General features: G+C 41.5%; 1 protein-coding gene across 1 annotated transcript; it reads right to left on the reverse strand.

Moving 5' to 3' along the window:
• Positions 1-1,464: 1,464 nt before the first annotated feature.
• LOC128713433 (rho-related BTB domain-containing protein 1) lies at positions 1,465-11,798 on the reverse strand. The gene is made up of 14 exons (XM_053808293.1): positions 11,619-11,798; positions 7,028-7,131; positions 6,540-6,945; positions 6,285-6,466; positions 5,994-6,146; positions 5,809-5,926; positions 5,602-5,739; positions 4,742-4,765; positions 3,356-3,469; positions 3,113-3,283; positions 2,791-3,033; positions 2,460-2,724; positions 1,679-1,889; positions 1,465-1,605 (listed from the first exon to the last, which is right to left on the reverse strand). The coding sequence occupies exons 1-13, from the start codon at positions 11,796-11,798 to the stop codon at positions 1,702-1,704; spliced, it is 2,286 nt and encodes a 761-aa protein (XP_053664268.1). The 3' UTR covers positions 1,465-1,605; positions 1,679-1,701.
• Between the last annotated feature and the right edge of the window lie 1,884 nt (positions 11,799-13,682).

The following is a 13,682-nucleotide window of genomic DNA, read 5'->3' on the forward strand; positions in this document are numbered from 1 at the left end:
ACCCCCTAGATGGATCAGTTACGTTAAGAAATCGATCGAAAGCCAGCTTACAATCGTCTACGGACACGTTACGATCGGATCGCTACCACTATTACCGTCGTTTAAACTAAATTTCACTATCTGTCAGTAGTAGAACCAGCTGCTCTGACAAGGAAGTAAATCTGTCACAGGCTGTATATGTGTGAGGCGCAATTAAATAATTAAAAAATAGAAAATAAAAGGTTTTAAAGGATAAAAAAAGATAAATAAAACATACCAGAATAAACGTAATATTTATTGAACAAATCAATTTATGTTCGAAAAAATGAAACATAAAAATAATATCTTATTTCACCGAACTCAAACATAAAGCACGCACTGTTTCATGCTATGCGACTTTTATTGCAAGTCTTTCCCGTTTTCGTAGCGTCGCGCTTGGAACAAATAAGTGTTAAAAGTGTATATTCTTTTCACACATTTATGTTGTTTGCTTTTATACATCGTTACTTACATGTAAAATAATCGTAAAAGGAGAACGATATTAGCTTGCTTTGTAAAACAAAAACTGCACCACCATAGTATAACGTACAAACCTGCTGTGGCTTTGTTGGCCGATCGCGATAAGATTTGTTTTACAGGTTTTGGTATTGATGGAAGTGATGTGAAATAATTCAGCAATGAATATTTCTATTACTTAATTGTAAGAGCAAACACAAAGTAAGAGTTTTATAAGAATAATGTTAATTTGTTCGTTTGGTTTGTTTGCTTTTTGTTACGTACGTTTCGGTGATTGTTTTTTTTTGTTGTTTGTTTAGTGTAGCAAAGTTATACTCCCTCTTTGTATGAATGCCATTGTGGAATGCTTCGCTCGAATCGATAAACGAAAATGCGAATATGGATGAATCGCTGCCGAACATGCACATACAAAACATGTCTACACAACGAAAAATTTAAAGAAAGAATTAGAAAATAATATATTTTCTTCGCGTACTCGTCCATGTCGCACAGTACATCATAATGCTGTATTTTTTACTTCGCTTCGGCACCACAGTAAAAGCGTCCAAATGCTTAGCACAAGTTGATAAATACACACCCGATTTGAGGGCCTTTTTGGGGCGCATCCTAGTTGCAGGATGTATCCGCGGTATCAAATGTGTGTCTCCTGAGAGGTGAACCAGTCATAGTTAAGAACCCCCACACGTTTTCCCACTGCGACGAGTTACAGTGTGTGTGAGAACTTAAGTTTAACATTTACTAACATGCTCCAACGCGTTGTTCTCGACGGACCCGTGTGTTTGTATGATTGGGGGTTGTTTTTTTTTGTGTGAAAGGGACATTAATGTTAAGATAAATCAAGACAGAAAGGCTTATTCCACCCTTTCAATCAGCCTATTCGATTTTTTTTTACGTTACGTGATGCATTTGTTTTGACAGGGTGTGATAATGCAAAGGACAATCTCTCTATGCCGGGACGAATCTTATTCGGCTAACCTTCGTCAATAGCCGTCCAACGGTGGCTACCGTTGTAGCAAATATTATGTATAGATCTGGAAGATGATCAGGATGCTAAGGATCGTGCAGATGAAGCAGATAAGCACCGGCAGGATGACGATGAAGCGGAGCGATCTAAAACAAATCGATTGATTATTGCTTGAGATGCAACGTAGTATGAAAGTTTTATGAGAGAGTCATTTGTTACCTCCACGGGCCGTCGGCTGGATGTCAAAGATCGCCGGCATCGTGTTCCGGATCGAGCTGGTTGACCGAGTTGGCGTTTGATTGGAAGAGACTGGTGCTAACTGCGTCCTGCTGATCGTTGCCGGCAGTGGCCGACCCTTTACCGGACGCCTGTATCGCCGATTTGGCCGTAGCAGCTGAACGCTTCGATTTACCTAATAGCCAGAAAAACACTGTTCCCAGTAGGACAATTCGAAAACCATTTCCCAAGGCGGAATGTGATGTGGCCCCAGATTATGTGCACGATTTGGATGATGACGATGAGCGATACATGAGTAGAATGTACAATGATGTATCGTATGAGAAATCATTAAATTAATGCACACATATCCACAAATAGAACAAGGGAAATGATTGGTAATCAGAAGAAGTTAAAAAAAAACATAAAGAGTGGGAAATAAATGAAAGGGGGAAAAAAAGAAAAAAAAACAAATTAGAAATAAAAACTAGCGACGTGCGGTTTAATAAAGATAAACTTAGTGAAATACAATAGCGAGTGATTTGTAGCTTATTTTTTATATGATTGTATCCGTAGAATAAAAAAAGATAAAGGGCCTTTTTCTTAATGAACATAATAATAACGCGTTGAAATCAATCCGTGCAAAAAAAAATTGAGCTTGTGCCTAAACATGCGTAAATCTTTTTCTAAAATACGCGCACATATCCACATCAGGTAACTCTAGAGATGCATGAATGCTGTGTAACTCTTTACCGTCCGTTTAAAAATGTCACAGGACACCTACCTCCCGAAAAGCACAGACATCCCTTATCGTCTGCGGTACAGTCTTTTTTGCCATTGTTCAGCTCGCGGTTCATCTCGTTCATACAGCGCTGATAGTAGTCGTAGTCCTTCAGATACCAAACCGGTGGCCAACGGTGCTCCCGCAGATAGTCCTGATTGTCGGGATGAAGGCTTTTCAGGCTGCGCGGTGACAGCCGGCAGATGCTGTTGTAGTTGACGCACAGATACGACATGCACCATTCCGCTAGCTGGTGTGCGTTGTGCAGCTAAAACCGGACACAAGGATTACTATTTGACCAAAGTGTACGACAACAGAAAATATACAATATTACCTTCACCGGTTCCAGTAGCCGAAGACAGTGTTCAACCGCTTCGCTCGTTTCATTCTGTGACATGCGAAGCAAATCTTCGATCACACGGCACTCGACCAGGTTCAGCAACCGGGGCAAACATAACCGATTCGCCAGCTCGAGCAGGTTGAGACATTTGTCCGCCGAGATGGGCGGTATCTCATCGGTGTACAGATAGCACAGCAGCTTGTGGAAGGTATATTCCGTCACACCGGGAAGTACGATCTGTTGGGCAAGAAGGTGATAGACGAATCAAAACAATAGAAAGGTTTGGTAGTCGTGCACCACAAACCACAACCCCTACCAAATTGGCATGCGCCTCGCGAAAATCGCCGTTTAGCATCGCCTTCATAACATCACAGCGCGCGACCAGCATGGCACGATGCGCCTTCATATGGCCATCGTCCAGCTCGAACGTAATATCACCAAAGATACCGTTCTGAACACAATATTTCTCCAAATTTTGCTTCATGCACTGGAATGGAAAATGTAAAATTTTGTTTTTTTAGTAATCTAAGCTTTCAGCTAACTCAAATTTTGTTACTACCGTCGAATAGTGTTGAATCGTTTCATCGTTCATGAAACTTTGATTTGCCTGCGTGTTGGACAGCAGCACCATCAGCTGGGGTAGCTCCAGAAATTCAGCCGCTTGTCGTATTTCCTGCAATAATGTAGAATTGAACAAACGAGATTAGTTTACATTCTTCCTCCAAAGCTTAAATATTTCATCAAAAGCTAAGTTAACGGCTACGAAAAGTTTCCTAGAATAGGAGCGAAACAAAATATTAAAACAAATAAGAAAAACAGATTCGAAACTATTGAAAGAGTACAAAACCATTGTTTGTAATAAGACAGACAAAAGTTCTTTTTTACACAGCAAGACTTTATTAGAAAGAGATTAATTAAAGGTGCATTAGAAGGGATATTAGATTCATAATTTAATCCGTGGCGTTTAACAGTACATAACCACTATGCTCTTGCTAAAACTTAAGTTTTTATTAGATAGTAAATAATTAATCTTTCTTCTCATCTTCGAATCTAATTAAACTTCCACTGCTGAAAGGTAAAAAAATTGTTTTCCTGAACTGTTTGAAGTTATCTGAATGAATGAAGTTGCGTGAGAAACTATTGGTCGGACCTTAAACAAACTTTTCAAAAAACCGGTCCGATTCAAGAATATGCTATCAAATACTCCGGGATCACAATTGTATGGCGAAGCCGTTCCTTTGCGCTCCAGTATTGGAGTCAACGCAATTTGACGAAACGGAACGTATTTTAGTAAATTTGTTACTGCTGGAAATTGAACCTTTATTGAAAAAAAAAATCGTTTTGTTTTTAAATACAGATGCGATCCTTCCAAATTGCCACGAATCAAATTAGAGTCTAATGCACTAGCAGTATGAGAAGCTATAGTAAATAAATCACTAGTCATATAACAGTGATTGATCGTATTCCTTTACTTGTTCATATTAAAGCGAAACGTTTGTCGTTTTAATAATTTTTCTAAGATAAACGCAACCGAAAACAATTAACAAATATTGGCAATAGCAAACCGAATTTGGCAAGCAAACTTAAAAGCATCCTATATTGTCTGTTAGAAGGATATCGCGATATGCACACCGCATTGCCACTTCCATATTGCAATACAACCCATTCACATCGAAACACAACAAAACATTACAACCAACAGGTTTAAAGTATTACTTGGAGAAAATAAAATAAAATACAAACACATAACTCATCAACTTTCAACAAAATGCATTAAATTAGCTTCGTTAATGCTGACCTATTCTACAGTCTTGCTGCGCATTAGTGCAGCGGGCACTCAGCCCAACAAAACAAAACCATCTTTAACAAAGAACATGGCATTCTTGTAACGCATTGTACTATTATTGTTTTGTGTTTTTTTCGTGTGTTTCTGTTTTGCATTTACCAGTATCAATCCTATCGACGCAGTCTGCAGCGTTGAAGAGCAGCGGCAGAAGGTGAAGATATTTCGTGGGCGAAAAGTGAAGAATATAGTCAGAAGAAAATGTACAACATAAATTGTGGGAAACCAACCAGCGTGAAGGGAAGGGAAATGCAGGGAAAAGGAGGAATCCGGAAAAACGGAATGTTTCAAACATTTTAACACTGCTCAAAGTTTGCTCTTAAAACAAAAAAAACACGTATTCTAGGCGATCAACAGATGATGTATGAACCTTTCGCAGGTATCAAGTGGTCGAGTGAAAAAATAATATGATGATCTTAACATAATATACCGCAATGAGTACGGGCATAAAGGAAGACGGCAAATACAACAACGTAAACCGATGGGATACGGAAAGCAAACGTAACAGAAACCAACTACGAGCGACAAACAAAACAATCACAACAACAAAAAATAGATGTATAATCGATGACAAACAGCGACAAACATGCATTTTTGCTCCACTTATATTAAGTATTAAAATTATGTACACTTTTTATGAAATAAAAAACGTTTGCGATACAAGATGAAGAAAAAGAGGAAAGAGAAGATTAATATTGAAACAAAAGGAGAGAAATCTATTTTTAATGATCGAAAATGTGTCTGGTGCGGAGATGTAGCAGTGACCTCTCTGTGCAACAGGTGAATAAAGAGGTGAACGTTTGAAGAAAATTTTGTGTAGCACAACTACTGAAAGCGGTGGGTCATTGTGTACAGAATTCAAAATGGGATTGCTTTCGTATTGTATTGTGCTTTCCTTTTTTGTGCTCGATGAATGAAAGAGATTGAGCGTAATAGCGCAGTTGGCGGCTGTGCGAACTAACCTGCAAATCGAGACAGTCTCGATCGATCGTGCCCGTATAGATAAACTTCAAACACTGCTGCATTGCTTGCGGTGTGATCACCTTGCTAATTTGCACGACTGTCTGCGTTTGCGTGTAGCTATGTCTTCCACTTTCAATCTAAAAAAAAATAGAGTAAAACTTCGTTTAACAAAAAGCAACCTTGAAAGGCAATTCTCCAACACTTACCTGGAATACTCTAATACTTTGAAACACGGGATGATGCAATTCCCGATAGAGATCTTTCTTCGGTTCTACCGTTGGCAATGCCTGATAGCTGGATCGTCGTTTCAGTTGCTCCCACATGCTGATCACAAACACGAGAAAACAATGTTAGTGAGTGGATCGTTTCTACTACAAGCGAATGCACCTACCGATTGGGAGCCACTTTGTTCTGCTCGAGCCGTATTAGACACTCTGTATCCTCGTTAAAATCGGCCGTCGTCGATTCGCCAAACGTCGAACTTACCATACTAGACTCACTGCTGCTTCTTGCACCAATGTCACTGATGTCCATCATTAATAGCCTACACCGCCATGTGTCCACAGTTCCGTTCCGAAAAATAAAGCATGGAAAAAAGAAGAAAGTGGCGCACCGCTTAATAGATTTCGATGTTCGTTCGGGATAGGGTAGGGCGGCGAGAGTAATTGGAATTGTTGCTAACCTATGAAATGCATTAGAACTACTAGCTAACATAAATCTATGTACGGAAAAACGGATAGTACCGACAATTAATACTAGATCTGTATAGCACTGGGAATTGAACATGTTAAGCATGTCCTTCGTATGCGTGCCGGTAATAACGGTTACTTCCGGCGGCGGAGGTTTTGGCGGTCGAAATGGGGCCTGTAAATGGGCAAGACGGAAAGCAATTAATGAAATACATGTTGAAATGTCATCCCATCGCAAAGTATCTCACCTGCAGCAGCGGCCTCTGAACACGCTTCAGGTTGGTCATCCAGAAACGATGCTCGCGGCGCGCAATTAATGCCGCCCGGATCGCATTCTCGAACACCTCGTTCACGCCAAAGTACGTGAACACGCTCGTCTCGTAGTAGGCAACGCCTAGTTCCTTTGCCACGGCCCGTGCCTCATCCGGCATTACCAGATCGGATTTGCGCGCCGCCCTAACGAACGGGCTTCGTTCACCGAAGTAGGACAGATACGTTTCATCACGGTACATGTACCGTAGATCGTTCTTACAGCCGACCAGTATGACGGGTGTGTCTGGACAAAACTTCCGTATCTCCGGGTACCACATGGCGCGACAGTTTCGCAATGATACGGGATTTGCTATCGAAAAGCATAGCAACACCACGTCCGAGCTGGAAAAGAACGGGGAACTCTGTTAGAATGCATTGCAAGTGAAGATCATGATGACGATTTAGTTCCCACTGGGATGCTTACCGTCCGTAGGCAAACCGTCGATCCTTGTCGTGATCGCCGAATGTGTCCCAGAGCCGTAACGAAACATTAACACCGTCCACAATTTCCCACGAACGTTCGAGGACCTGTAAATAGAAAATTTTCGAGTCAGTTATCCATTGCACAGCAGATTTTTTTAATAATAAACGGAACATTCTGCAATATAGAGGGGCCGCTCCATTAAAAACTATTATTGATGATCGTGTAGATGCGTCACCAATTGCACGATCTTCTCGCCCATCGATCAACAAATGTCTCACCGGAATAATGTATGCGCGAAACGATCATAAAACAAGATTAATGCATCCTAATGTTTCTTGAAGTGGAAGCATTCAAGCGCCACAATGCGGCAATGGCCAGATACAAGATCTCGTCACCACGATCCACTGCCTTCACCATCTTTACGTATCATTTGACTCACACATCATCGCTTTAGAACCGACGGAGTAAGAAACCCACTCGAAAGATTCAAACTGCATTCAATGCATTTTCCCGCTGCGCCATATTGCGTTACAGAAAGTACGAAGCAGCAAAACTTACCCTAGCTACAATAATAGCGACGTGCACGATCAGCAACCATTTGTATGCGGTTCCGCTGATATAAAGTAAATAAAAAACAGGCCCTGTTGGAATACTAATCATTCCCACCTCCCGGTTCTAGTTATGATCATCGGCTCCAGCCAAACAACCGACTCTGGAAACACGTTTTGTTTGCCGGCGATAGCTGTGGTCATAATTGTGCGCGATGTATGATCATGCGAGCGTGACAAATCTTCTGACCCGAAAATACGGTACCGTACACACCATTGTAGTGCTAATTAGGGCATTACTCACGGTACGCTAATTGCGAGCGTTTTTGGCAAGTATCAAATTATGGAAGCAATTCGGAGAGGCATTACCATTTTTATTACCCATTTGCATCGTCTAGCAGTATTAGTCAATGAACCTAAAATTTTAAACAAATATTTTTACACCTCTTAACATAGGAAAATGTTGGTTTAAATGTTAACAAAAAAGGAAAATTATATATTGCATATCTTCAGGCGCAAACAGCCAAAACACGACACAGTGACACACTGTCAAAAAAAAAATAACAAGCTTAAAAATAACCGAAATACAAGACATTTGTGCCAAGTGCAACAAAATACTTAACTTTAGCTCAACTTAGCTTGCTGCGCATTATTATGTAAATGATTATAAATGCACATTGAAATTCAAATGTGATGACTGATAATTAAAAGCTAATTAATTACCACTGTCAACCAGCTTGTTTTATTGGCAAACAGAACCAGAGCTCGGTTGAGCTCTATTGCTATTAATAATACAGTACAGAAAACCATTTAAAACCATCCATTTAATCAAAGATGGACCGTATTGTAGGTGGTCTCCGATCGTTTTGATCAAACAATTACAACTTGATTTGTTGAAGAAGTGCCTTTTTATTGTAAGCAGTTGTTTTGTACCTTGAACTTCAAATATATTTTTAAAACAATATGGCAAAATGCTCACGTTAAGCTTAAAGCATACACCTATTTGCCACTTATATTTTATATTTATTTCCCCCAATCAAAACACATTTTCTCTCCGTTTACAAGGATTGCTACATTGATGTTACAGCACAGTCACGATAAAATCCTAATCACTAAGCGGCTAAGAATAGAAAAGCGATTGGTAATCCTTTAAAATGGAAAACAAAATCAAAACCCAATTTTCCAATCCCATTCATCCAATTATATTCTAAGCGCGAGTAGTACTCCACTCTTCTTCGGCAGTGCGAAATCTCTTTTGGATTAGAATTTCCAGTGGATACGGAATGGTCGCATGCGGAATAAGCGAAAGTATGCTAGCTATTAATCCTGCCCAGCCATCGTTCCCATCACACTACACCCTAATCGCTTTGAGCCACTGATCTTGATACACTTTGACGAAAGCGGAACCCAACGACCAGCGTCGTCACAGTGTTCAGTTTGGAACAGTCGTTCCATTTTACGTACCACACTTTCGACCAATTGCTGACTTTGCTTGGCCCGGTTGATTATTAATAGTAGCTCGTTACTGGAGCAGGGTTCGATTCGTCTCGTGCGAAAGCAAACATTCCACCATTTTGTTGCTTTCTCCACTATAGATGGTCTGTCATTTTCCATTCATGCCGAAGATTCTTCCAAGGCAAAACGCCACAGAGTTGAGTTCTTTGTCCGTTCTTGAACCATTCAAATGAACCATTCCCCCACAGATGGGGTGAAAAATTAACGGGATAGAGCAAATATCAAGAAAATTGCATTAAAAAACACCAGAACCCGATGCGAAACGAGCGAACGGTGTCGATTTCTATGCGTTCCCATTCTTCGGATCAACACATTGTACATGGATGGCATCGTGCGGAGAGCGTGCACTTTAAAACATTGTACCTCCTAATGTTGCCACGTTTCTCCGTAACGACGACTACGCCGGGCGGCGCACACGCACATACCCGTCTTGAAACGTTCTTCACGGTGCAGTCCACGATCCCGAGATCGGTGCACCATCTACATCGCCGTTGCGAACAAAGAAAGGAACCCAATTCATTGTGTTGTTCGCGCATTCCAGCGGTGCGCTCCGATAAGACTGCAGCAGTCGGGAAACAGGGAACCGGGAAACTCTTCCGGAGCTTCGTTTACCATTGGGATTCGGGTGGTGGGGTGAAGTTGAAAAACTTTTGCCCGCCATCCAACCACCGGGCCGGTGCGCAACTACACTCACTGTACCATGTGCAGTGGAGCAGTTCGGCTCCAAGAAGGAAACTCGTTGCATGTGTACCGTCTGTCCGGAATGGTTGTTCTAAAAATAAACTTTTCCCCGTTCGTGCGCTAACGCGCTCTCCACCGTTACAATGGCACCAATAAGCAAGCAGATTGCAAATCTCCTCCACCCGGAACGCTGGAGCTGCTCGGTACACTGGAACGCTGGAGATATCCAGCTTGCTTGATAAAAAGCCGGTGAGAAGATGTTCAACAGACGATCCCTTCTAACCAAAATGTGCTGGTGCTGTGAGTATTGGCCAGAGGATCTAGAGGAAATTGAAGAATTAAATATCGTCTACCACAGAGTTGTCCAACTTGTGATGTCTGTTTGTAGGAAGTTGAGTTCCTTTTCAGAATTGATCATGTAGTTGTGCTTAATGAATCTATTGGGAATCATTAATTAATTAATAACACATTAATAACAATTCACAAATGTTCAAAATTTCCAAATACAGGCAGTCCCACGCTCCAGACGTTGTTATAGCGGACCGAAAATAAACTAAAAATAAATGTTTTGAATGACAAAGGAAGCTATTTAAAACCAATTTTACATCTTTTTGCTTAGATTTTATGCTATAAACTAACTCAGCTGTCAAATTTCCAAAACCCGCGTATCTCCGAATCCGCGTATAAGAGAAACCACGTATCTCGGGGACTGCCTGTATTTCTAATAATACTTCATCATTCTTTGGAGATTACTGAACCCCTAGAGATTTATCAATTTTTGCATATTCATGACTCTTTAAAGATACGTAATTTACTCTATTCTTAAAATCCTGACTAATGACGTGAATAACTGTAAGCTAGAGATTAAAAACTAATAATTTTAAACGCACTGTAATTTCTACTATCAACCTAACATATTGCTTTCATTTAACGGGCTCAGCAGCGATACGGCCTGACCGTTCTTGATGAATAACAAATAATCTCGGTCTGTAGATAATATTTTTTGTAATACCAAATATGATTATTAACAAACTGTGTTTATGGTGAATTTGAAGATTTAACAAAGAAGCATGACCGCAAACAATAGCTGGGCAGTAGCCCCCAAGCTTTATTAAACCTTATTTAAACCAATAGCTTTATGAACCTTGGAACAGTGCATACATCATTATCAGATACCATAAAACATGTACAGCTAGCCCCCGCGAATTACGAGATACGCTAATTCGGAGATAAACTTCGGAAGTTTTTGAAAATTTGACAGCTGACTTAGATTATAGCTCAAAATCTAACCAAAAAGATGAGAAATTGGTCGAAAATATCTTCCATTATACGAATATAAAACATTTGGTTATAGTATCTGTATTATAGTATTCAACATACGCGGATATTTCTTGGATTACAGTAATTATACGACGGGACGATAAGCAAACAAGCAACGTTTATTGCGTGCAATATTTGTGATGTTTGATCAGACCGTAATATAATTCATTTCGTACAGCAGAAAAGAAGTGTTGGACAACCCTGAACTTCAAAGCGTTTCGGTTTAATCGAACACCAGACGAATAGGATGCCAGGAAGCAAATGCATTTTCCGCAGCAATCCCATTAAAGAAGCTAAGCGAACAAAGTTTATCTTCCACCACCGTAGCGACTTTTAAAACCCCCCACTACATTTTTACGGGTAACCTTCCCCGGTACACTAACAGGATGTACTGCTATGTTCTGTCTGGGGTGCCATAATTTCATTCTCAAAACCCTGCCTGGGAACGACTGTCTGGGTGCATATTGGATGCACTCCGATTGCCCCCAACCCGCGGGGACCAAAAAGGGTACCGTCCGAGTACTTACATCCTTGTAGATCCGGTACTGGTCAATGGCCCAGACGGTTGGCACATGCGTGTTGAGCAGCTGGGATAGCGAGACGTGCTTGTTGCAGGCCCGGGCACAGATCAGCCGCGTCTTTCCGACGGCCGTATCGCCTACGAGGACACACTTTACCAGCTCCTGGTGTGGCTGTTCGTTGTCCATTCTTCCATACCCGGCGGGAGGATGCTCGTCACGGGGTTGTTCGTCGTCGTCGTCTTCGTGGTTGCTGGCTGGCGTGATGAGTCCCTTCGACTTTACCTAACCGTAAACTTCGAGTGCTCTATTCGATGTTGTTGTTGTTTTTTTGTACGGGAACGTGAACAAATCTGCAAAACAAACCAGAACGAAGAAGAAACTCGTAAACAAATAATCTGTTGATGGTGAACGGTGCGCAATGTTCCGGGCAAGAAATCGACCAAACTTTAGATGTAGTTTTCGGCTTAGCATTTTCAGCAGTTTTGGCTAACAATGGATGTCGTTAACAAATGTTTTATGAGACTTTTGACGTCCGATACGCCGTTTGCGAACAATCAGGAGTTGATTCGTACGGAAAGTTTCGCAATCTATCGCGGATTACCCATTAAACGGTTGTTTGTAGAACTCAGTCCCCAACAACGAACAGAAGAAAGAGCGAGAAAATCATCATCGCCAATAAAATGTGCCTTCACAGTCGCACATTGTTGGTGGTGAGATTTCACACGCAGAAAATGCTTTTCTTTTCGCGAACGCGGTACGGTACGGTCCTGCAACACTAATTATTATTGCCGGGTATGCATAAGACGACCTCACCATAAACTTTGCGCTACGCGCATTTGCATAATTTCGCTCGGAAAATTGTTACCACTTGCCTGCTGTCCAACGGAGGGTACTTGTAGAACCTGGAGGAGGTGCCGTGCGCCGGTGGCATCCCAAGTGCAAAGGGAGCACAGTACAGTGGGTTTAAGTAATTACTGCATAAGCTCTCGTGATACACGCTACGGAGGTGTACATTGCGAGAGAGAAAAAAATTTGGAGCATTTATTGGGCAGTAATGGAAAAGCGTTCGACGATGGCAGTTTTTTGATAAGCGGCATGAGAAACATTAGCGTGACGTGCCGCACGGCTTCTACGCCTTCTAGCGAGCGAGAGCGGTCGGGTACTAGAGCTTGCATTAATTATTGCAGCTTGTATGATGATTAGTGCTGATGTAGGCATTGTACATCCCACGGTGCACAAAAGTTGGGACGCTCTTTTTTCACCCTTCGGCTATAACCCTTCGGACGGATTAGTGCCTTAGATTAGTAGCACTAGCGGGATGGTGTCATCTACGGTTGGAGCTCTCACCGCACGTTTACCTCTTCATATGTAAGCTCCCTACTTGACAACAGTGATCCACCGATGACATAGACGTTGTTTCCAACTTAACAACATCCACCGTACCGTTAAGCTTTCTTAAATAACAGGCTCTTTAGGTTGATACGCCGCGGTGATGGGAGGATTCATCAAAAATTCCGCCCTGAAGATGTCTTTTCCCCCTCCTTCATGGCTCGATTCGATAGTGAAGAGTCGCTTTTGGAAAAATAACAATTCCAACACGATTATCTTTCAAATCCGCATTCTTCTGGTTGGGAAGCAATACAACCCACCCGGGGACAGACAAACAAGCGCACCATGTGCGTCATAGTATCCCCGACGCCATGATTTAGCCCAGCGTTTGCGATGGGTTCGTTCCCCCAAGCGATAGCCGATTGGGGGGGATTTTTGTTGCCGGTAGTTTTTTTTTGTTGTTGTTTTGCTACAACTAAAAACTTTACATACATCTTGCACACCTCTTCCAACTGGCACAAACCGCCCGAATCTGGTATCCTGATGTAAAATCCACCCCCCGCCCTGGTGATCAGTGGTCGGCAAATTAGCGATCGCTTTGTCGTTGAAAACGTGGTGCTTTTTTTACGTCTAATTGAATTCTTCTAATTCTAACATAATGGAAATGGCACTTATACTTGGCACAATTTATGCTAACTAATGAACATTCTTTACAAGAACAGTACAGATATTCATCAAACA

This window comes from Anopheles marshallii, chromosome 3 (genome assembly GCF_943734725.1).
Source record: "Anopheles marshallii chromosome 3, idAnoMarsDA_429_01, whole genome shotgun sequence".
In the NCBI taxonomy this organism is placed as follows: domain Eukaryota; kingdom Metazoa; phylum Arthropoda; class Insecta; order Diptera; family Culicidae; genus Anopheles; species Anopheles marshallii.

Coding starts and splice junctions, on each gene's coding strand:
- LOC128713433 (XM_053808293.1), bottom strand. CDS start 11,798: ATGGACAACGAACAGCCACACCAGGAGCTGGTAAAGTGTGTCCTCGTA. Junction 6,946..7,027: donor CGACGGTTTGCCTACGGACG/GTAAGCATCCCA, acceptor GTTCTTTTCCAG/CTCGGACGTGGTGTTGCTAT. Junction 1,890..2,459: donor ATGTCTGTGCTTTTCGGGAG/GTAGGTGTCCTG, acceptor TACTGGGAACAG/TGTTTTTCTGGCTATTAGGT.